This window comes from Scyliorhinus canicula, chromosome 13, assembly GCF_902713615.1.
Source record: "Scyliorhinus canicula chromosome 13, sScyCan1.1, whole genome shotgun sequence".
NCBI classification, from domain to species: domain Eukaryota; kingdom Metazoa; phylum Chordata; class Chondrichthyes; order Carcharhiniformes; family Scyliorhinidae; genus Scyliorhinus; species Scyliorhinus canicula.
Genome location: NC_052158.1, coordinates 150,623,664 through 150,648,553, shown reverse-complemented (window position 1 = coordinate 150,648,553; position 24,890 = coordinate 150,623,664). Strand labels below are relative to the sequence as shown.

At 49.4% G+C, this 24,890-nt stretch overlaps 1 protein-coding gene across 6 annotated transcripts in view; it reads right to left on the bottom strand.

Annotated features, from left to right (window-relative positions):
* The window catches only part of LOC119976102 (rho guanine nucleotide exchange factor 26-like), a 233,576-nt gene that overhangs the window by 29,390 nt on the left and 179,296 nt on the right, over positions 1-24,890 (bottom strand). For all 6 annotated transcript variants that reach the window (XM_038816267.1, XM_038816268.1, XM_038816266.1 and 3 more), the window contains 2 exons: positions 24,688-24,842; positions 198-407 (listed from right to left, as the gene is read on the bottom strand). In XM_038816267.1, the coding sequence (XP_038672195.1) occupies positions 198-407; positions 24,688-24,842 (365 nt within the window). The remainder of the gene's footprint in view (positions 1-197; positions 408-24,687; positions 24,843-24,890) is intronic.

The window sequence follows — 24,890 nt, the reverse complement described above, 5'->3', positions numbered from 1 at the left end:
AACAATAAGACAGAGGGACGGAGATACAAACTATAAGACAGAGGGACAGAGATACAAACAATAAGACAGAGGGACGGAGATACAAACAATAAGACAGAGGGACGGAGATACAAACTATAACACAGAGGGACGGAGATACAAACTATAACACAGAGGGACGGAGATACAAACTAAGATGCAGAGGGGACGGTACTCACGGTGATTCTGCTCCAAAGACCATCACCACCTTCTCTCCAGCATGATTACTGAGCATGGTGAGCCGAAAGAGGTGATTGAAGGAACTCTGCCGGGAATACAACATGCCAGGAGCTGTCTTCATGGGAGATAGATTTAGTTCCTCAGCCTCACAGGGTTCCACCTGCAGTAAATCCCTCATGGCGTAATCGGTCACACTGTAACTGTCCTCGCTGGAACACCAGAATATGGGGAAAAAATAAATCATTAGAGACAAAAGAAAAACAACAACTTAATATAAAATACATGATGATTTCTAAACCCCATCTGTTGTCAGGGAGAATGGCGACGCGGGTGGCAAAAGCCCGCGAGAATGGGAAAACGTGTTTTCTGATTTTCCACGCCCCTCGCTGGTGACATACCAAGGTTAACGTCCAGTAAAGGCAGCAACCTCATTTAAATACATTTTAATGTACTCACTGAGCACCCCCTGCGACATGATCGCCCTCACTGAGTATTTGTACCTCAACGATGTGACGTCATGTCAGCGAGGTTGACAACAGGTTTGTAAAAACCGGAATCAGTCGAGGGGATTTCCCCCGACCCTCCCCAATTGCGCAAAGGTAAGTTTAGCCCCCATGGGGGAGGGGGTCTTTCCACAGTAACTTTATTGCCTTGTTAATGTAAGTCTACTTGTGACAATAAAGATTATTATTATTATTATTAATAATAAGCACAGGTTGGCATTGCAGGTTGGCGCCAGCGAATAATGTTTATAGAGGTGGCGGCTGTGCCAGCAATAAGTGTTCGGGGAAGGGGGGTTGGCGGGACAGCCCCCGAGACTGCCATTATGTGGGCTGGGGGCCATTGCATTGCACTGGTCGGGGCCCCCTTTATAAATGTTTTTTAATTGGGTTTTTTAACAAGATATAATTACCGTTATGTACACAGGATAAGAAACATATATATATATATATATATATATATATATACATACACATATATAGAAGAGAAGGGCACACCCAAACATACCACAGAGAAGAAAATAGTACATAGTAAAAAAAATACATTAAAAAATGAAATAGAATAACTGGTAGGGTATTGTGCACCAGCTCGACAGCGGCAGCTCTGTACACCTGGCCAAAACTATTTACAACACGTAAGTTTGCGGGGGAGGGGGGGGAGGGGGGATTGGGGAGGCAAATATACAATTGGGTGCCGGGGAGATAATTACAGTGTCCGATACTTGGCTATGTTTCGTGTTGTTGATGCCTGCTTCTCCCTGACGGATCTCGCTGCCGTCTCGCGCTCGCCTCCGCTTCTGCTGCTCCTCCCACCCTCCGTCTTTATTTTCCTTGTCCCCCGCTCCTGGAGATGTCATGCTCGCTTTGGTATCCCGTGCCTTCCTTACGCTCCCATTTCCCTGCCGCCCTCCCACCTTCTCGCTGGTTCTCCTTTCTTGTACCCCCCCCCACCCGGTTCACCTTTCTTTCCTCGTTTAGCTGTTCCCCCCCCCCCCCCCCCCCCCGTCTATCTCTCCATTTCATGACTGGCTACTGTCCCCTGATTCTTGACTACTTTCCCCTGATTCTTGGCTACCTGGCTATTCTTCCTCTTGTTCGTTGGCCACAAACAGTACCGGACCATCCGCGTGAAGGCTCCCATGTTCGTTCTGACCTCTCGGATGGTGAATTTGATTTTTTCTCCATTTGGAGAGATTCGAGATGGTCGGGACAAGCCAGTCTGCAGCTTTGGGTGGTGCTGCTGAACTCCAGCCAACCAGGAATCTATGGCGGGCGATTAGGGAGGCAAAGGCAAGGGCGTCCGCCCTCCTCCCCAGGAATAGATCTGGCTGGTCCGAGACCCCGAAGACCGCCACTATCGGGCATGGCTCCACCCTCACCCCCACCACTTTGGACATAGCCTCGAAGAAGGCTGTCCAGTACTCACACGTCTGGGGCAAGACCAGAACATGTGGGCGTGGTTGGCCGGCCTACTTGGAAACCGTTCACATCGTCCTCCACCTCGGGAAGAACCTACTCATACGGGTTCTTGTTAAGTGGGCTCTATGTACACTTTTAGCTGCGTCAGGCTGAGCCTTGCGCACGTGGCGGTGGAGTTGACCCTATGCAGTGCTTCGCTCGGGGCCCCCTTTATAATAATAATAATTTTTATTCTCACACGTAGGCTTACATTAACACTGCAATGAGGTTACCGTGAAAATGCCCTGGTCGCCACATTCCGGCGCCTGTTCGGGTACACAGAGGGAGAATTCAGAATGTCTAATTCACCTAACAAGCTCGTCTTTCAGGATTTGTGGGAGGAAACCGGAGCACCCGGAGGAAACCCACGCAGACACGGGGAGAATGTGCAGACCCCGCACAGACAGTGACCCAAGCCGGGAATCGAACCTGGGACCCTGGCGCTGTGAAGCAACAGTGCTAACCCCTGTGCTCCCGTGGCGGTTCCCAGCTGGAAATATCCTTGCCCTACCGGAGTAAACCACTCCCACTGGCTTTATTCTGGCAAAGAACTTGAAATTCCGTGAGGAAAACAGGTCAGTTTTCAGTGTGGGTCTGACACTTTGCCAGGTACTGGTAAGCTTCCACCCATGCAGCACGGGAAAGAGGCCCTTCAGCCCTCGTGTCTATGCTGACCGTCGGGCACCTATCTATTCATAACCCATTTTCCAGCACTTGGTCCGTAGCCTTGTACGCTCTGGCATTTCAAGTACTCATTTAAATGCTCATTAATGTGATGAGGGTTCCTGCCTCTACCACCCTTTCAGACAGTGAGTTCCACATTTACACCATGCTTTGCGTGAAAAGGTTTTTCCTCAAATCCCCTCCAAATCTCCTGCTACTTACCTTCAGGCTGTTGTCATGTGAGAGTGCCTTTAAGAATTGGATGTTTAAGAAATGTACCTTTAAGAAATTAATCTGATCATATTACTGAAGTAATGTCACGGGGGGAGCGAGTGCCTTTAAGAACTGGATGTTTAAGAAATGAAGCTGATGATATTACTGAAGTGATGTCATGGTGGAGAGGGAGCTGAGCTCACTTCTGTTTTTTGGGAGTTTTGGTTTCAGTTTGAAGAAAGCTTGGGTGTGGCTGTGAGCTGCATTGCTGGTGATCTCTGCCATGAAGGACTATCTCTTAATCCTTTGGTGAAATCGGAATTGTAAAAAGGTCTCAGTATTGAATATAAATCTAATGTGCTTCTGTTTGAAGGATTTATGAAGTCTTTTGGATGTGTAAAGGAACAGTTTGCAGGATTGGGTAGTGTATTATTTTCAGGGTTATCTTTGAAGTAAGGGGTGTTTAGAGATCCAATGTTTATTTAAAAGGCTAATTTGAGTTCATGGAATAAACATTGTTTTGTTTTAAAAACCACGTGTATTTAATTGTAATACTACACCTGGGGAACAAGCAACAATCCATTAAAGGTGGAGATTGATTGAACTCCATGATACATTTTGGCGTTCTGAAAACACCTATCCCATAACAATATCCCCCTGGTTATTGATCCCCCCTATTAAGAAGAAAGGTTTCTTCCTATCTACCCTATCTATGTTCCTCATAATTCTGTACAGCTCAGTCAGGTCTCCTCTCAGCCTCCTCTGCTCCAATCCCTAACCAGGCTGTCTTCATAGCTGAAACGCTCCAGCCCAGGCAACATCCTGGTGAATCTCTTCTGCATCCTCTCTAGTACAATCACATCAACACTGGACTTAATCGCTGGCTTTTAAAGCAGACCAAGGCAGGCCAGCAGCACGGTTCAATTCCCGTACCAGCCTCCCCAGACAGGCGCCGGAATGTGGCGACTAGGGGCTTTTCACAGTATCTTTATTGAAGCCTACTCGTGCCAATAAGCGATTTTCATTTCATTTCCTCCCTAGAGTGGCGACCAGAACTGCACATAGTACTCTAGCTGTGGCCTAACAAATGTTTTACACAGCTGCGTCATAACCTCCCTGCTCATATATACTATGCCTCGGCTAATAAAGGCAGGTAATAATAATAATCTTTATTAGTGTCACAAGTAGGCTTACGTTAACACGGCAATGACGTTACTGTGAAAAGCCCCTAGTCGCCACATTCCGCCGCCTGTTCGGGTACGCGAAGGGAGAATTCAGAAAGGGAGAATTTAGGGCAGCACGGTAGCATGGTGGTTAGCATAAATGCTTCACAGCTCCAGGGTCCCAGGTTTGATTCCCGGCTGGGTCACTGTCTGTGCGGAGTCTGCACATCCTCCCCGTGTGTGCGTGGGTTTCCTCCGGGTTCTCCAGTTTCCTCCCACAGTCCAAAGATGTGCGGGTTAGGTAGATTGGCCATGCTAAATTTCCCGTAGTGTCCTAAAAAGTAAGGTTAGGGGGGGGGTTGTTGGGTTACGGGTATAGGGTGGATACGTGGGTTTTGAGTAGGGTGATCATGGCTCGGCACAACATCGAGGGCCGAAGGGCCTGTTCTGTGCTGTACCGTTCTATGTTCTAGAATGTCCAAATTACCTAACGGGCACCTTATCTACCTGTCCTGCTGTCTTCAGTGACCTATGAACATGCACCCAAAGTGCCTCTGGTCCCTCTGAGCAACCTATCGTTCATTGCGTATTTCCTTGCCTTGTTAGTTCAAAAATGTTCCCCCTTCCACTTTTCAGGCTTGAATTCCATTTGCCACTTTTTTGTCCATCTCATCAGCCCATCTGTATCGTCCCGTAGCCCAAGGCTTTCCTCCTCGTCCCTTACCGCACCCCCCACGTTTCCTGTCATCTGCAAGCCTACTGATCATATCTCCTAATTTCACCTGTAGACCCTTCAGCAGCTCCCCTGCACGCAAACTGTCCAAGTTACAGGAGCCGCTGAATTGAATAAAAAGGTAAACATTGCCACCGAGTTAGCGAGGCCTCGATAACGCCATTAATTCACTTCCTGCCTTGATCACAGGCAACTGTGGGAATATCCCAGAGACGAAGCCAACCTCCCAGAGTACAATGAACGCAGATTTACCCAACCCCCACTGCAAGCTGCTTTCAATCAACACAGGTCTGTTTATGCTCTGAAATCCTAACGTCATTGTTAATTGGTTGAAGGGGCCCAATTACGGGTGCTCAAGGATTTGGGCAGGGGACTGTGATTAAAGCTGCAGCACTCGCAAAATGAAACAATTATTGAATGAGACAGCACTGACTGGTCTGTCCTGACGTTTATGCTGCACACAAGCCAATCTTCTGTCACCCCTGAATTCATGATGGCCCTTTTGAAGATATCGAGCTACTAAAGAGGCCTGGGCAGCTACACCCTTGATTTTTAGACACCACTGAATTGATTAGTATTTTATTGAAAATAATTCCGGAGCTGGATTCCCCGATTCAGCGGCTAAGTGCCGGCTAAAACTGAGAATTTGCGGGCGTTTTATGATGCCAAAATCAGTGCCGAACCCTCACCGATTCTGGGACCGGTGGGGGGAGGGAGGGGGGCTAGCAGTGGCGCTGGGTGACAACCCCCTGGCTCCCGCGCCAAAAATGGTCGCGCCGTAAAACATGGCGCCGGCCGTGCGCAGACCTGCCCCGCCACAAAATGACCCCACAGACCACTCCCTACCCCCCATTCCGCATGGAAGCCCCCCCCCCCCCCCCCCCCCCCCCCGGCCAGCAGCACAGATCCCGGCCGAATGTGTGGCAGCGCTGAACAAACTCAGCAGCCGCCACGCCGGGTTCCCAACTGTTCAGATAGATAGATAGAAATTACAGTGCAGAAGGAGGCCATTCGGCCCATCGAGGCTGCACCGGCTCTTGGAAAGAGCACCCTACCCAAGGTCAACACCTCCACCATATCCCCATAACCCAGTAACCCCACCCAACACTAAGGGCAATTTTGGACACTAAGGGAAATTTATCATGGCCAATCCACCTAACCTGCACATCTTTGGACTGTGGGAGGAAACCCACGCACATACGGGATGTGCAGACTCCGCACAGACAATGACCCAAGCCGGAATCGAATCTGGGACCCTGGAGCTGTGAAGCAATTGTGATATCCACAATGCTACCGTGCTGCTCTTTATTCGTTCATGGGATATGGGTATCACTGGCTGGGCTAGCATTTATTGTCCAACCTTGGGGGCATTTTAAGAATCAACCACTTTGCTGTGGGTCTGGAGTCACATGTAGGCCAGACCAGGTAAGGACGGCAGATTTCCTTCCCTATAGGACATTAGTGAACCAGATGGGTTTTTTACAACAACCGACATGGTCATCATTAGACTTTTAATTCCAGATATTGAATTTACCATCTGGCTTGCTGGGATTCGAACCCGGGTCCATTGAGCATTACCCTGGTTTCTGGGTATTAGTCCAATGACAAGACCACTACTCCATTGCCTGCCCGTAAATCAATCGCGCGGTTGGGAACTCAGCCCATCGGGGGTGCTGCATCGCGGGAGGGCCTTCCGATTACGGGCCAATGGCGTTTCAATGGCGTGCGGCGTGATGCGATGACGCCATTTCGGAAGGGGGCGGTGACACGAAAACCGGAGTCAAACTGGCGCTGCCCCCGATTTGGGCATCGGAAAGGATTCTCGGTCCGATCACCGATTACGATATCGGCGTCGAGCAATGGAGAATCCCGCCCTTTATATTTTATGTTCAATGCAATGAGGGCACCTTTGATTCTATGATGGCCAACATTTATTGTCCATCACTAACTGCCCTTGGGAAGGTGGTGGTGAGCTGCCTTCTTGAACCGCTGCATTGTCTTTGGAGTAGGTACACCCACTGTGCTGTTAGGGAGGGAGTTCCAGGACTTTGACCCAGTGACAGTGAAGGAACGGCGATATATTTCCGAGTCAGGGTGGTGAGCGGGTTGGAGAATAATTCCAGCGTGTTCCCCACGTGTCTGCTGCCCTTGCCTTTCAAGATGGTCGTTGTTGTGAGTTTGGAAGGTGCTTCAAAACAGCCTTGGTTGTGGTTTCCTTTGTGATTCTGTTTTCAGGATGGATGTCACAAAGACCACAGAAGTTAAGTTCATTAACAAACCTAACTTTTATTTACACTACTTAAATTAAGCTCCACCACTTACTCCTACAGCAAACAATAATTATAGTAATCTACATCTGTAACCAATCACTGTTTGCAATGTGCCAGAAAAACATTTTCCACTGTACTTCGGTAAATGTGACAATAAATCAAATCAAATCAAAATCAAACTCTACTAACACTAGTCTCTACACTCTACCTCTATCCTCTCTAGATCTCTCCTATCTCGCAAAAGCCTGATAGTCAGTGCTTTATATAGTACTGCATCTAGCTCCATCTAGTGGTTAATTGTAACATGACATTAACTCTTTGTATACTGAACATTTTGAGTTCCTCCAGTGCATCTTGTAGATGGTACACACGGCTGCTACTGTGCATCAGCAATGGAGGGAGTGAATATTTATGAAAGAACCACCAATCAAGTGGGTTGCTATGTCCTGCATTTTCAGGTAATGATATATTTGAGCAAAGCAGCGAAGATAGATTAACGGCACAGAGCTCCCCTGACTGACATTATTAGCATAAATATTATGGCTGAAGGGCTTTGCAAGGCTGGGTTCCAGCTTCTTCACAGGAAGCATATGCTGAAGCACACGCCTGGTAGGTCATATATGTTTATATTGCTGAAATTCTGAGAAATGTGAAGCACTAACATAGGGGGCGGGATTGTCTCATCCCACGGCAGAGTGTCCACGCTGTCGTAAATGCCGTCATGTTTTACGATGGCATGAACAGGCCGCTGCCAGGTCTAATTCTGGTCCCTACAGGAGGCCGGTACAGCTGCCGATCCCAGTGCGAACTGGGCGCCGCGGGATCCGCGCATGCGTGGTGGCGCCGGCGCCAACGCGCGCATGCGCAGTGGCTTCCTAAAACGCGCCGGCCCCGACGGAACATGGCGCAGGGCTACAGAGGCCGGTGCATAGGAAAGGAAGCCCCCAGCCAGAGAGGCCGGCCCGCCGATCGTTGGGCCCCAATCGCGGTCCAGGCCACATCGGAGTCCTCCTCTGGGGTCGGAGCCCCCTTCCCCCCCCCCCCACAGGCCGCCACCCGACCCTTGCGCGCTGAGTTCCCGCCGGCTGAGAGGAGGTTAGAATGGTGCCGGCTGGACTCAGCGTTTCCACGACGGCCGCTCAGCCCACCCCGGCCCAAGAATCGCGTAAAGCGGCCCATGACTGGCACCGCGCCAACCACGCCGGCGCCGATTCTCCGCTCTGCGAAGAATCGCGTGCCGGCGTCGGCGAGGCGTGGCCCGGTCGCAGGGATTATCCGGCCCTGCCCAAGGCTGAAAGAATCCCGCCCAGGATTCCTTTCCCTCATACTCGGTACATCCACAGTGCTGGTAAGAAGGGAATTTTAGTATTTTGATCCCAAGTCAGTGAAGAAATGGTGTGTGACCTGGAGGGGAACGTGTAGCTGCTGGTGTTCCCATGTGTCTGTGGCTCTTGCCCCTCTAAGTGGTAAAGATCACCGTTCTGGAAGGTTCTGTCGAAGGAACCTTAACGAGCTGCCATGCATCTTGTGGACGATACATCCTGTTGTCAGCGGCAGAGGAAGTGAAAATTTGAAGTGGAGGATGGGGTGCTACCTTTGTCCTGGATGGTGTAGAGCTTCTTGAGTGTTGTTAGAGCTTCACTCGTCCGGGCAAGTGGAGAATATTCTTGACTTGTGCCCTGTAGATGGTGGACAGGCTTTTGGGGGGGGGGGGGGTTGGAGATGGTCATTACTTGGCACTTGTATGCTGTGAATGTTACTTGCGGGCAACACGGTGGTGTAGTGGTTAGCCTCACAGCGTCGAGGACCCGCGTTCGATCCTGGCCCGGAGCCACTGTCCATGTGGAGTTTGCACATTCTCCACGTGTCTGCGTGGGTCTCATCCCCACGACCCCAAAAAATGTACAAGGTAGATGAATTAGCCACGCTAAATTGCCCCTTAATTGCAAAAAAAGAAATGGATACACTAAATTTACAAAAAAATGTTACTTGCCACTTGTCAGCGTGAGCCATGATATTGTCCGAGTCTTTACCGCATTTGGACATGAACTGCTTTAGTATCTGAGGAATCGTGACTGGGGCTGAACATTGCGCAATCATCAGAGAAGATCCCTACTTCTGACCTTATGATGGAAGGATGGTCATTGATGAAGGAGTTGAAATGTTTGTGCCTGGGACACTACCCTGAGGAACTCCTGTAGTGCTGAGTGCTGTCCTAACACTGAGATTGGCTTCCAACACCCACAAACATCTTCCTTAGTGTCTGGTATGACTGCAACCAATGAGAGTTTCCCCTTGATTCCCACTAACTTCAATTTTGCCAGGGCCACTAAATGCTGCCTTGATGTCAAGGGCAGTAACTCTCATTCACCTCTGGAATTCAGCCCTTTGTCCATGTTTGGACCAAGGCTGTAATGAGGTCAGGAGCGCAGCGACCTTGGTGGATCCCAAGCTGAGCGTCAGTGAGCAATTTACTGGTGTAAGAGCTGCTTGATAGCACTGTCAATGACACCTTTCATCACTGTACTGATGGTGGAGAGTAAACTGATGAAATGTTAATTGGCTGGATTCGTCCAGCATTTGAGTACTGGAATTTTCCACATTGCCAGGTAGGTGCCAGTGTTGTAGCTGAACTGGAACAGCTTGGCTTGGGGCGCTGATAGCTCTGGAAATCAAATCGGAGCAATATTGCTGGAATGTTGTCAGGGTCCATAGTCTTTGCAGTTTCCAGTGCCTTCAGCCATTTCTTGATATCACGGGGAATGAATCCAATTGGCTAAAGACTGACATCTGGGCACATCAGGAGAAGGCCAAGATGGAAAATCCACTCTGTGCTTCTGGCTGAAGACAAATCTTTTCCCTTGATGTGCTCCCCTACCATTGAGAATGGTGATAGTGGTGGAGCCTATTCCTCCAGTACAATTGTGCAATTGTCCACCACTATTCATGACTGGATGTGACAGGACTGCAGAGCTTGGATCTTGTGAGATTGCTTAGCTCTGTCTATTACATGCCACTGCCATTTGGTTGTGTGTGGTTCTGTGTTGTAGCTTCACCAGGTTGACACCTCATTTTTAGGTGTGTCTGGTGCTGCTCCCAGCATGCCCTCCTGCACTCTTCAGTGAACCATCCCTTGGCTTGGCGGTAAAGGTCGAGTGTGGGATATGCTGGGCTATGAGGTTACAGATTGTGGTTAAATACAATTCTGCTCTGCTGATGACAGCACCTCATGGATGCCTAATTTTGAGTTCCTAGATTTGTTCTGAATCTGTCCCATTTAGTATGCTGATAGTGTCACAGCACATAAGTCAGGGTACCCTTAATGTGAAGACGGGACCTTGTCTCCACAAGGACTGTGTCCTGGTCACTCCTGCCGATACTGTCATGGACAGATGCTTCTGATGTTGAAGCACCTGGGTTGTATCGCTATCATGTCACACCAGTGAAGGTTATTTTTGAGGTAAGGCCCCATGGATGAGAAGCCAACAGAGTTGGGTGGACTCAAAAGTGAAGAGTGACTACAGAAAGCTGGAACTCTCAGACAGGCTTGCAGGGGGAGAGCATTTTACCTTTCAGTGACCACCTCTCCAGTTGTCTAATAATAATAATCACTTATTGTCACAAGTAGGCTTCAATGAAGTTACTGTGAAAAGCCCCTAGTCGCCACATTCCGCCGCCTGTTCAGGGAGGCCGGTAGGGGAATTGAACCCGCGCTGCTGGCATTGTCCTGCATTACCCGCCCCTTTTGAGATGCTTCTAAAGCCAAATTCAATCGCCACCCAACGACCCCTCATCTGGAACACAGCCAGGGTCAGTGAGGTCATTGCAGATTCAGGGAGATGTGCAGCTCCACTGGGAAGCATTCCCTGAGCAAGATGGGAATGAGTTCCAAACACAGGTTTGACGATAGTCGACGAAAGAGCCAGAGGAGCAGATGAGGAAATTTGTATTTTTAAAAACAGCGGATTCTGGATTACGTTGCCTCGAAGGGCGGTGGAACCTAATTCAATGATAACTTTCAGAAGGGAATTCGACAAATACTTGAAATGAGAAAAACAAATTGGGGAAGGAACTAACAGGGAGACTAATTCGATTGCTGTTGGAAAGAGCCACATCAAACATGCACTTGCGGTGCTGAATGGTATGTTTTGCTGCGGCAAAATGTGATGTCATCTACTTGGCAGCCAGCTGCTTCCCTGATCACTGTTCATTTCTGGGTTCGCTTAATGTTAGAAATCCAAACAAACCTGTTTCGGATTAATCCTTTCGGTTCCATCGAGACTGTTTACAGATTGTGAAGAGAATGGCTCTAGAATATTTACCAACACTTTGGGCGGAATTGTCTGGTGGTGCCTGTCCACCCCGGGATTGGAAATTCCTGACTGAGGTCAACGAACCTCTCTATGGTCCTTGAAATTGTCCGTCCCTCTAGTGAGTGTCGGTGTGTGTGTGTATGTCGGTATGTGTGTGTGTGTCGGTATGTGTGTGTGTGTCGGTATGAGTGTGTGTGTGGGCATGTGTGTGTGTGTGTGTGTCGGTATGTGTGTGTGTATGTCTGTATGTGTGTGTGTGTGTCGATAAGTGGTGTGTGTGTCGGTATGTGGTGTGTGTGTGTGGGTATGTGTGTGTGTGTCGATAAGTGGTGTGTGTGTCGGTATGTGGTGTGTGTGTGGGTTGTGTGTGTGTGTCGGTACGTGTGTGTATGTCGATATGTGGTGTGTGTGTCGGTATGTGTGTGTGTGTGTCGGTATGTGTGTGTGTGTCGGTATGTCTGTGTGTGTCGGTGTGTGTGTCGGTATGTGTGTGTGGGTGTGTCGGTATGTGTGTGTGTGTGTGTGTGTGTGTCGGTATGTGTGTGTGTGTGTGTCGGTATGTGTGTGTGTGTGTGTGTGTTGGTATGTGTGTGTGTGTGTGTCGGTATGTGTGTGTGTGTGTGTGTGTGTGTTGGTATGTGTGTGTCGGTATATGTGTGTGTGTGTGTGTCGGTATGTGTGTGTGTGTGTGTGTGTGTGTCGGTATGTGTGTGTGTGTCGGTATGTGTGTGTGTGTGTGTGTGTCAGTGTGTGTGTGTTGGTATGTGTGTGTGGGTGTGTGTGTGTGTCGGTATGTGTGTGTGTGTGTGTGTGTCGGTATGTGTGTGTGGGTGTGTTATGAGAACACACCATCCAGGTGTGATTTCCAAGCTTCCCTGAAGTGGCCAAACATTCCTGAAGACTCATGGAAGACCCTGACTCGTGACTGACTAAAATGGAGGAGGTTCGTTCAAAAAGAGAGCAAAGAGATGGAGAGATTGTATTGGGAATGGGCAGCGGTGAAGTGAAGGTGTCTTTGGACAAACCTCCAAACCACCCATATTTGAGCAACCTTTCGAGCACCATCTAACCCAGGCGTGGCACAGTCCGCCAATTGCTTGTTGGACATATCGAACATCTCAGAACTCATTAAACTGGAATGGAAGCAAGTCATTCTCATGCTTCAGGGACTGCCTAGAAAAAGAAGTATGTAATTAAAATAATTTTCTGACTGTGTGGCAGTTGTTTGAGCCGTCTGGCTGCATTACCTTGGCATTCCTCTTGGAAGTATAGCCCGCCCCCCCCCCCCCCCCCCCCCCCCCCCCCCCACCGGAGCAGCATGTGATTTAGCTGCGAAGAGCTATCTGCATACAGCCTGTTTCTGTGACTAGTGGAGTGTTGCTAGGATCAATGCTGTTTACAATCTATATTAATTATTTAGGCAAAGAGACCAAGCATAATTAGCCAAGTTCACTGATGATACAAAGCTGGGTGGGAATGTAAGCTGTGAACGGGACACAAAGAGACCACAAAAAGATACAGTAAGTGTAGTGAGCGGGCAACAGTTACAAAAGGAGCTTAATCTGTTCAAACCTGAGGATATTCATTTTGGTCATAAGAATGCGAAGCTAATTTGTTTTTAAAGGTGCAAAGTTTTTTAATGTTTATGTTCAGAGGGACCTGGGTGTACTCACACAAGGGACACAAAGTTAGAATGCAGGTGCTAACAACTGTGCCACCATGCCATTCTGATCTGCTTGTAACTTCAACCCCACATTCCTGCTTATCCCCAATAACCTTTCACTGTGTTTATCAAGACTCTACCTTGCTGCTCTGCCTTAAAAACATTAAAAGACTCTGCTTCCGCTGCTTTTATTAAAATAAATTTAGTGTAGCCAATTCATTTTTTCCAATGAAGGGGCAGCTTAGCGTGGCCAATCCACCTACCCTACACACCTACATCCACCCTGTCGTGACCCTCAGCATTTTAAAGGTTTTTGTCAAGTCACTTTTTACTTTTGCAGCACTGCGGCGCAGTGGTTAGCACTGCTGCCTCATGGCGCCAAGGTCCCAAGTTCGATCCCGGCTCTGGGTCACTGTCCATGTGGAGTTTGCACATTCTCCCCTATTTGTGTGGGTCTTGCCCCCACAACCCAAAGGTGTGTGTCATAATATGCACATCATGAGGTAAAAGCAGGCAATGACAGACACCCAGGTGAGCCAATCAATATACAGAACAGAACACGACCAATCACAAGTCAGAACACCAACTAGAAAACACACGAGGCATCAGCACTCTGCCTCTTTCCACTGGAGATAGCTGTAGAGACAGTCAGGGTGTACAAATCATTCAACACCTTCTACACGTGGATCACAGCTAGCCTGGTCTAGATAGTTAGTGTTAGTTTACTTAGAGGAGTAGAGAGTCAACCCACAGACTGCTGTGTGTTTCTTTACTGGAGTTCAATAAACTATTGGACCAACGCCTCCGTTTGCTGTGTGCTTTTTCAGTCAATTGCATCGTGTTGCAGTCTGTGTTACCCCAGGGTGAACAACACGACAATGTGCAGGGTTGGTGGATTGGGCATGCTAAATTGCCCCTTTATTGGAAAAACATTAATTGGGCACTCTAAATTTATTTTTTAAAAAGTCACCTCTTACTCTTCTGTGGTGGAGAATTCCAGAAGCTCACAACTCTCTGAGAGACTGAGGGCGAAATTCTCCCAAAACGGGAGAAATCGTAAAACAGCGTGCCGCTTCCCGACGGGGGACCGATTCTGGTCCCCCGTCGGGGCTAGCAGCCCGACGTCGGAGGCTCCGACAAGTCGGGCTTAACGATTTTCGTTAAGCCCGCTTGCCGGAGTTAGCGCCGGCTGACGCGTCATATGACGTCAGCCGCGCATGCGCAGGTGGGAAGACTCCACCCGCGCATGCGCGGGTGACGTCATCGCGTTTTTGCGCGAAACCCGCGCATGCGCGGGCCGGGTTGCCCCTCAGCCGCCCGCGTATTGATACTGCGGGGCGGCGGAAGGACAAATAGTGCGCGGGCATCGGGCCCGCTGCCGCGATCGGTGCCCACCGATCGCGGGCCCATGGCACCCTTGGCACGGCCGTGGTACTGCCGTGCCAATCGGTGCCATGGTTATTTTTTGCGAGTTTGTCACGACGTTTTTTACGAACGGCAGGACCAGGTGTGTTTGTCCGTTCGTAAAAAGGTCGTAAAGGGCTGGGACTTCGGCCCTTCTAACAGCTGAGAATCGCTGCCGGCCGTAAAAAAACGGCGGCAGCGATTCTTGTCGGGATTTCGGCGGGGGGGGGGGGGTGGGGGGGGGGGGGGGGAGAATAGCTGGAGGGCGTCAAAAAAGTCGGGAAGGCCCTCCCCCTATTCTCCCACCCGTCGTGGGGGGGGGGGGGGGGAGAATTTCGCCCTGAATTCTTCCTCATCTCAGTCCTGAAAGGCATCTACCCCTTATTCTTAGGCTAGTTTTGGGGCGTGCCCAACATCGGGAACATTCTTCCTGCATCTAGCCTGTCCAGTCCCATCAGGATTTTCTATGTTTCTCTTCCCTTCACAATAAATTATAATATTTCATTAGCTTTCCAATTGATTGATTACCTGGATACCAGCAGGAATTTCACATGAAGGAAAGGAGGCAATCAGCCAGAGAAGCTGCTTCGACTGAGAACCTTCTGCCTGGAGTACATCAAAACTACAATAATGTAGTAGGAAAGTCGATTGCTGTTCCCTTACTTCAGAAAGTGACAGTGTTTCCCTCAATTCAAGTGTGTAATTCATAAACAATGCCTTGAAGCAGTGAATGAATTGGGCAACTGACTTTTGATTCAAAATTCAGTGTAGCAATCTTTGAGGCAAAACTTCTGGTTTATTGTCACAACTTTGGCAGAACATTTAAAGTTATGAAGGCTGTTGCCTCCATCTCTCCATGACTTTCCCAGATGTCACCATTCCCCCCCCCCCCCACCCTCCTCCCCACGAACAAGCCCTCCCTGCCACCACCATCACCTCTCCCCACCACCACCCCCACCCCTCCCCACCACCACCACCACCACCCCTCCCCACCACCACATCTCCCACCCCACGACTTTGCTGGTCGACGAAGGAACCAATTTTTAAATGGGGGGATAAAAAGGTGTAAAACTGGCTGTCGTGCCTTGCAAAATCAAGACCTACGCTAAAGTCAGGGCCACTTGCCTCTCCCAATCCTCACAGCTTTATCCACGGTGTCAGGTGGCCGCTTGACATTGCGCAAGAAGCCATTGCTCAGCGGTAGCTCTCCTGTCCTTGAGTTAGTCGTCCCAATATAGACACTTAGGAACACAGTCTAGACTCCAGTACAAAACTGAGGGAGCGCTGCAGTATCACTGGTGGCACCATTCAGATACGGCATTAAATTGATGCCCCATCTGCCTTCTCAGGTGGGCATAAGTCCCACGTCACAATTTTGAAGATGAACAAGCCAATTTTCCCTGGTTTCTGGCAAATATTTATCCGTCACTCAATGGCTGAAAGAAAATTATTTTCTCACGTGTCACATTACTGTTTCTGGGATCTTGCCTTGTGCTAACTGGCTGCCACATTTTCTGCATTTTAACAGCGATGCCAATTCAGAAATGATGTGTTGGGGAAGCTGGGTCTATGTGGGCTGCGTTTGATGCAGTGTAGCGAGAGACAGACTTCCAACACTTGATGAGATGCAACACAATTTTATTTAACATCTAACTATTTTACACGTTCAACTGTGGGTTGACACTGTGCTGACTTGACTGGAGACCTGAGGCTAGCCTGACCAGACTAACTGACTACCACATGGTGTTCGCACTGGCTATGCTCATGAGCTCTGACTGTCTCAGAGGCTGGAAAACGAGAGAGCGGGAAAACTGGTGCCCTCTGGCTTTATAGTGGTCGTGTCCTGTCTGGTGATTGGCTGCTCTGTTCTGTGTGTTTACTGGTCATCCTGTGTGTCAACCACTTCCTGTCTGCACTCCATTATGTACATGGATGTATATTATGACAAGAAACACTTAAGTGACACCATCGTTTTGGGGTGTCTTCAGATGAAGGAGGCTAAAAAAAGTGAAAATGCTTCCTGTGCAGTGTGCTCCCCATCATTCCAGGCCTTCATTGGTCCAGCTGCCCGAGATTCAGCCAATTTGTCTCTTCACTTTGGTTATTATTTGGTTATTTCGAAGCTCTCAGGGCCTTCTACCTTCCAGTCCCAATGAACTGGAGCCCATCCTAAACGCTGCAGCCTACGTGCTAACTCACAGCAAGACCTTCCCACCATCATCTGTGTGCTCGACGATCTACACTGGCCTTATGCCCAGGTGCAGGAGCAGAAATAGACCATTCAGCCCATTGACTCTGCTCCACCATTTAATGAGATCATACTGCTCTGATATGCTAATCTTCAACTCCACTTTCTCGCCTTGTCTCTGTTATGTGTTGTAACCACGGCCCTCTGTACAGTATGTCACATGATTACATGAACCTGTGACCTCGGCGCCTTGAGGCTGCAGTGCTACCCACTGCACCACTGTGCTGCCCCCCCCCCCATCGCTTTCTTAAATATGTGACCCCTTACCCTGAGATTATGTCCTCGAGTCCTGAACACTCCGACAAGTGGGAAACACCCTCTTGACTTTTACCCTGTCAAGCTCCCTGAGAATCATATACGTCTCAATAATGTCGGCTCTCATTCCTCCAAACTCCAATGAGGACAGGCCTAATCTACTGAACCTCCCCTCATATAAAAATCTCTCCATTACCGGGATCAATCTCATGAACCTTCTCTGGACTGCCGCCAACGCCAGTATATTGCCGCAAATTTAAAATTCTCATCCTTGAACGTTTCAATTCTTCATTTGCCTCACCCCTCCCTATCTCTGTAATCTCACTCAGCCCCATTAACCTCGACGCACTCTGCATTTCTCCAAATTTGGCCTTTTGCGCACCGCCAATTTATTTTGCCCCATTGCTGACAAGCCCTGCCTTCAGCTGCCAAAGAAACCCAGAGCTGAAATAAACTCCTCAAATCTTTTACAGGGAATATACAGTACAGGAACAGGCCATTCAGCCCAACCTGCCCATGCTGGCCTTCAGACTCTCGGAGAGTTCAAACAACCAGTTACTCTACTGTGACATGGAAATTATTCCATACAACATTTTGCAGAAGCCTCTTGGATTTTGCAAACAGTCGTTGAATTGGATTGGAGATAGAATACAGTTGCCAATGTCATGCAAGGTGACCTCTTGTGGAATGTTTTGTTCCACCAGTTGAACCTTGAGTGACATCACGGCTTTTACAGGACCGACCATTGTAATGGCTTTGCCTTAATGTAAATGTTCACTTTTACAGCACCCCTTCACCTCGCAGCTTTGCTAGTTACCCAGAAAGCCTCATCTATGTTTTAAAAAAAAAAAATTTAGAGTACCCAATTATTTTTTCCAATTAAGGGGCAGTTTAGCGTGGCCAATCCACCTAACCTGCACATCTTTGGGTTGTGGGGGGGGCGAAACCCACGCAGACACGGGGAGAATGTGCAAACTCCACACAGACAGTGACCCAGGGCCAGGATTCAAACCTGGGTCCTCAGCTCCGTAGGCAGCAATGCTAACCACTGTGCCACCGTGCTGCCCCAAGCCTCATCTATGTTGCTGAAGAAAGAAAGGCTTGCGCTGTCATAGTTTAGGAGACACAGCTGCCAATTTGTGCACAGCAAGATCCCACAAATAGCAATTAGATAAATTATCAGATGGCCTGTTTTAGTAATGTTGGCTGAAGGATACATATTGAACCACGACAACGGAGGGAACTCCCTTGCTTTTCTTTGTAAATAATGCCATGGGATCTTATGCAAGTGCCTGCTGGGGAGGCCAAGGCTTTGCTGCTGCCTTGCCACAGGTGAGCCTAAAGGATGCGCCCTATATGAAGAGCAGGAAACTGGTATGTTGGCTAACGTTTCTCCCTCAACCAGCATTGCCAAAAAAAGGACATCTGTTTCTCCAGAAAAACCTTACTATGTAATCAGAAACTCTTCCTGTTTAAAAGACTCTCAAGTTTAATGATTTTATAGAGGATTATGGCACAGTGCCATTCTTTAAAGAGGAGACATGGAGTCCAACTTGACTCTATGGTTATATAGGCCCATAATTTTGAGCAGGGAAAATGCTATCCTGCTAAGCCAAGAGGCCTTATCAAGCACCACAGCCAAGCGCAATAAGAAACAGATGCAAAGACATTCAAAGTAATTAAAGGCAGCTCGTGAGAGAGTAAAATAATGAATGGACGTTGTTCACCATTGGGCGAGCTTCTTTTAAGAAGACAAAGAGGATTGATGAATGGTTACGTTACTGCAGAAGCCAAATTCCAAACTCTGAACTTAATTCCGAGACTGAGGTCACAAATATATAGGATTGCTGGCTTGCTCCCAATGGGAAATGTGTGGTCAATGTTCAGGGCCCCCTGCTTCACAGAAAGCACAGGCTGCCTCCAACATTTAGCACAAGGCTCTTGCACAGTACGTTGAAATGAAAATGAAAATCGCTTGTTGTCACGAGTAGGCTTCAATGAAGTTACTGTGAAAAGCCCCTAGTCGCCACATTCCGGCGCCTGTTCGGGGAGGCTGGTACGGGAATTGAACCGTGCTGCTGGCCTGCTTTGGTTTGCTTTAAAAGCCAGCTATTTAGCCCAGTGTGCTAAACCAGCCCATTGACGTCCCAATATGTTGGTTTTACAGTGGTATTATCCAACTTGGACCAGGGGCTGGTTTAGCTCACTCAGCTAAATCGCTGGCTTTTAAAGCAGACCAAGCAGGCCAGCAGCACGGTTTGATTCCCGTACCAGCCTCCCCGGACAGGCACCGGAATGTGGCGACTAGGGGCTTTTCACAGTAACTTCATTGAAGCCTACTCGTGACAATAAGCGATTTTCATTTAATTCACCGCCTATTATGGCCAGGTACACCACTCTAGTGAGATCGGAGACCACAGAGACCAAAGAAGCTTCCTCTCCCTCTACTTCCCTTGTATATGGTGGTCCATATACTCCTAGTTCCTGATTTCTGTAAATGGGCCGTTTCAGCTGCTCAAGCCGTGCCTCCCCGTTCCATCACACGACTGAATCACATTCTCAAAAAGACGGACCATCAGTCTGTTGTGACCTCAGTTATTCCAGCTTTTCTCCTTCAACTCTTTCGGCCACCATTCCACCGAGAAAATGGTGAGTTAAAGTGTTGGCCGGTTCAAACCTGAATGGAGTGCCATTCTCTGAGCCAAATCATTTGGAAGGGAAATCAGGAAGCATTATCCCTACAGGAAGCATGGTAGAAATCTGGAATTCTAAGTCCCCAAAATGTCTGTGAAAGCCGGAGGACAATTGCAACTTTAGAGACAGAGATTTGTCTTCGGTCAAGAGAAATGTTGCTAAGGTGACTAAAGGGAGTTAAGGTCCAGAACAGCCATGTTGTAACTATAAGGGGCAAGCTTGAGAGGTTTAATGGCCGTCTCCTATTGTTAATATACTTGAATTCCCCACCTATCACCACTGCTAAAACACAGAGCAGGTCAAAGAATAGGAATCCTGCGGCGAGCAACTTAACTGCTGACCTCCGCCCCCCCAAGCTGGTCTGCCAGCTACAAGGCATTAGTCAGGAGTTAATGGGATACTCTCCACTTGCCTGGATGAGTGCAGCTCCAGAAACACTCAAGATGCTTGACGCCATCCAAGACAAAGCAGCCCGCTTGATTGCTCCCCCTTCCACAACATTCACCCCCTCCACCGCCGACGAACAGTAGCAGCCATGCAAGATGTACTGCGGGAACCTGCCAAGGTTCCTCAGACAGCACCTTCCAAACCCACATCTACTACCATCCAGAAGGACAAGAGCAGCAGACACCTGGGAACGCCACCACCTGGAGGTTCCCCTTCAAGTTAGTCACCACCCTGACTTGGAAATATGTTGACGTTCCTTCACTGTTGCTGGGTAAAATTCCTGGAATTTGCTCCCCAACAGCACATTGGCTGTACCTACACCTCAGGAACTGCAGCGGTTCAAGAAGGCATCTTACCACCAGCTTCTGAAGAGCAACTAGAGATGGGCAATAAAAGATTGCCTAACCAGCAACGCCCACATCCTGCAAATTCATTTTTAATAAATTACCCCAAGGGCTGCAGCGGCAACAAGCGGAAAGTTAATTGTAATGTGAATAATAATCTTTATTAGTGTCATAGGTAGGCTTACATTAACACTGCAATATTGTTACGGAGCATTAGGGGCAAAATCCCCTAGTCGCCACACTCCAGCACCTGTTCGGGTACACAGGGAGAATTCCGGATGTCCAATTCACCTAACAGCATGGACGTGATTCTCCCAGCCCCATGCCCAGCTGGAGAATCCCCGTAACCGCGCTACACCGACCCGACAACGGCACGTGATTCTCTGCAGAGTGGAGAATCGGCGCCATTGGCGCCGGCGCGTCTGGTGCGGCGGCGGTTGTGGGCCGCTCTACGCGGCCGGGTCGCCGATTCTCCGGCCCGGATGGGTTGAGCGGCCGCTCTAAAAAGGCAGAGTCCCGCCGGCGCCGTCCACACCTGGTCGCAGCCGGCGTGAACTCTGCGCCCAGGGTCGGGGGGGGGGGGGGGGGGCTGGGGGGAGGGGGAGGGGGCTCCAATCCTGGGGGGGTGCCCAACAATCGGCGGGTCAACCTCTCGCTCCCCGGGCCCATTTTCTTACCTGCCGGCCCTGGAACTCCCGCGCCATGTTGCTTCGGGGCCGGCGCGTTGAGGGAGGCCACCGCGCATGCGCGGGTTGGCACCGGAGCCACTGCGCATGTCCTCGTTGACGCCGGCGCCACTGCGCATGCGCGGATCCCACGGCGCACAGTTCGCGCAGGGATGGGAGGCTGGAGTGGCGTGAACCGCTCCAGCGCCGTGCTGGCCCCCTGTAGGACAGATGTCAGAGGTAGGTTTTTTACTCAGAGAGTAGTAAGGGCGTGGAATGCCCTGCCTGCAACAGTAGTGGATTCGCCAACACTAAACGCATTTAAATAGTCATTGGATAGGCATATGGACGATAAGGGAATAGTGTAGAGGGGCTTTAGAGGGGTTTCACAGGACGGTGCAACATCGAGGGCCGAAGGGCCTACACTGCGCTGTAATGTTCTATGTTCTATGTAGGGGCCAGAATCGGTACTCCCAGCGGCCCCTTCACGCCGTCGTGAAACGCGACGGCGTGTCCGACGGCATGGACACTCTGCCACCGAATGGCCCTGTGAAGCAACAATGCTACCCACTGTGCTACCGTGCCGCACACCGGCGTTAATAGAAATGTTATGGTAATGAATGACATAGACCTTGATGTAACACTGACATCAGTCGTCATGTGCCTTACATTCTTGAGAGAGCAGTCTGTACTCATGAGAGCTACACCTACTCTGTAATAAAGGGGTAATAAAGTGTTCTGAAGGAACTACCTGAGTTAGGCTATAATCTCTGGAGATCGGATAGGCCACGTCGTCAGAACATGCTACAGCTCAACGCCACCTTCTCAAGGCAGCCAACAGTTGGGTCATCGCTGCAGCCTTTGCAATGCCGTGGCATCAGCAACCTTGAGCAAATGAGGGGCAGTCAGCCACCAGCCATTACAAAACCCGGTTCTTACAAACCCTGCACTTAGGCTTGTCACTGAGTGGGAAACGCCCGTGCTCTGCAGTTAAGTGACAGTCAGGACACACACATCTGTCAGCTTTCCAGGTTGCTGCAAAACATCTGCTTCTGATCTGTGCTGGATCTTTACAGCGTTCACTTGAAAACAGGCCAGCAAACCTTCAGCAGCAACAGTCTTCCCCTCAATGTGTTCAGCTATTTAAAACTAAAGTGACAGACGGCCCCTTTAACCTCCCTCTTCCCAGCAGAATCTTTCCTTCTCTTGGCGAGGTCAAGAAAACTATCAGCTGTTAAACAATTCCCCAAAATTCCCTCAAGCGCTGTGTGCTGAACCCGGGGTGCATGCTTCTTATTATTCTGCAGGTAGCAGCAATTGAGAAATACTTCTTGGAAAGCCAAGCTCCAACGATTCTGGTGAGTGGAGATAAACAAACATTGCCCTGTTTAACCCTTTCTTCTGCACTATCATGGGTAGTGCGACTGATTGAAAAGGTTGAATTCAGCATTCCTTGAAAGCTCAGGACGTGAACAGCTGAGCCGTACGTTAGACTCAACCCTCCAGGAGAGGGAGATGATGCCGTAGTGGTAATGTCACCGGGCTGGCAATCCAGGGGCCCGGGCCACTGGTCTAGGGGCACAGGTTCAAATCCCATCACAGCAGCTGGTGAGATTTGAATCCAATTAATAAATCTGGAATATAAAGCTAGCCTCATTAAGGGTGACCACGGGCAGCATGGTGACGCAGTGGGTTAGTGCTGCTGCCTCACGGCGCCGAGGTCCCAGGTTCGATCCCGGCTCTGGGTCACTGTCTGTGTGGAGTTTGCACATTCTCCACGTGTTTGCGTGGGTTTCGCCCCCACAACCCAAAGATAGGGGCAGCAGGGTAGCATGGTGGTTAGCATAAATGCTTCACAGCTCCAGGGTCCCAGGTTCGATTCCCGGCTGGGTCACTGTCTGTGTGGAGTCTGCACGTCCTCCCCCTGTGTGCGTGGGTTTCCTCCGGGTGCTCCGGTTTCCTCCCACAGTCCAAAGATGTGCGGGTTAGGTGGATTGGCCATGCTAAATTGCCCGTAGTGTCCTAATTAAAGTAAGGTTAAGGGGGGGGTTGTTGGGTTACGGGTATAGGGTGGATACGTGGGTTTGATTGGGGTGATCATGGCTCGGCACAACATTGAGGGCCGAAGGGCCTGTTCTGTGCTGTACTGTTCTATATTCTATATGCAGGGCAGGTGGATTGGCCAGGCTAAATTGCCCCTTAATTGGGAAAATGAGTTGGGTAGTCTAAATTTATCTATTTTTTAAAATTGAGGGTGACCACGGCAACTATCGTCAATTGTCGTAAAAAAACAATTTGGTTCATTAATGTTCTTCAGGGAACGGAATCTGCCCTCCTAATCTGGTCGGGCCTACATGTTACTGCTGACACACAGCAATGTGGTTGACCCTTAACTGTCCCTCTGAAAGAGCTGAGCAAGCCAATCTGTCCGAGGGCAATTAAGAACAGGAAATAAATGCTGACCTTGCCAGTGATGCCCACGTCCTGCGAAGGAACAAAGAAAAAATATTTGTGTTTCTCCAATACCTGTCTCCTGTGCCTGTAGCTGCCCAGGTCTGAAGCTCTGGAATTCCTTTCCTAAATCTCTCCACATCTCCCCCTTTCCTTTCGGAAGCTCCTTAAAACTTTTGGTCACATGCCCCCATAGCTCTTTGAGAGGCCCGGTTCCACATTTTGTCTGGTAATGCTCCTGTGAAGACCCATGATGCTGCTATCCTGTGCACAGCAAGCGAGACGTTATCAATCTTTACGTTTGTCACAATAGAACCAAAAACGGGCAGCACGGTGGCCTAGTGGTTAGCACAACCGCCTCACGGCGCTGAGGTCCCAGGTTCGATCCCGGCTCTGGGTCACTGTCCGTGTGGAGTTTGCACATTCTCCCCGTGTCTGCGTGGGTTTCGCCCCCACAACCCAAAAATGTGCAGAGTAGGTGGATTGGCCACGCTAAATTGCCCCTTAATTGGAAAAAATAATTGGGCAATCTAAATTTATATAAAAAAAAACAATAGAACCAAAAACAAGCGAGCCAATACACGTGAGAAGACGAGGGGGGTGGAAGGCGAAGGGCTGGGAAGGCGAGAAAGCGGGAAGGCGCGAGGGTGGGAAGGCTAGACAACGGCAAGACAAGAGAGGGGGCAAGGCACGAGGGGGGGGGGCAAGGCACAAGAGGGGGACGTTAATGAGAGAAAGGGGAGAAGGGAGAATGAGCGAGGAAAGGCCAACTCCGGACAACTTAGCACTGCTGCCTCATGGCGCCGAGGTCCCAGGTTCGATCCCGGCTCTGGGTCACTGTCCGTGTGGAGTTTGCACATTCTCCCCGTGTTTGCGTGGGTTTCGCCCCCACAACCCATAGATGTGCAGGGTAGGTGGATCGGCCATGCTAAATTGCCCCTTAATTGGAAAAAAATGAATTGAGTACTCTAAATTTATTTTTAAAAAAGGGAAATGCCAGCTCACCTTTTCTTCTTTGTGACGATAAGGACATCGTTGAACAGGAAGAAATACACTTGTTGCTTTGACATGCGTTTGGAAAATATCCCTGTGTCCTCGACGAATCCCATCAGCTCACCTCGCTTGGACAGCCACCGAGAGGAAGAGACTAGCGGAAATGGCTGGGAAGAGAAAATGGCAGATTGTCAGGTCGGGCAGAGAAAGTATAA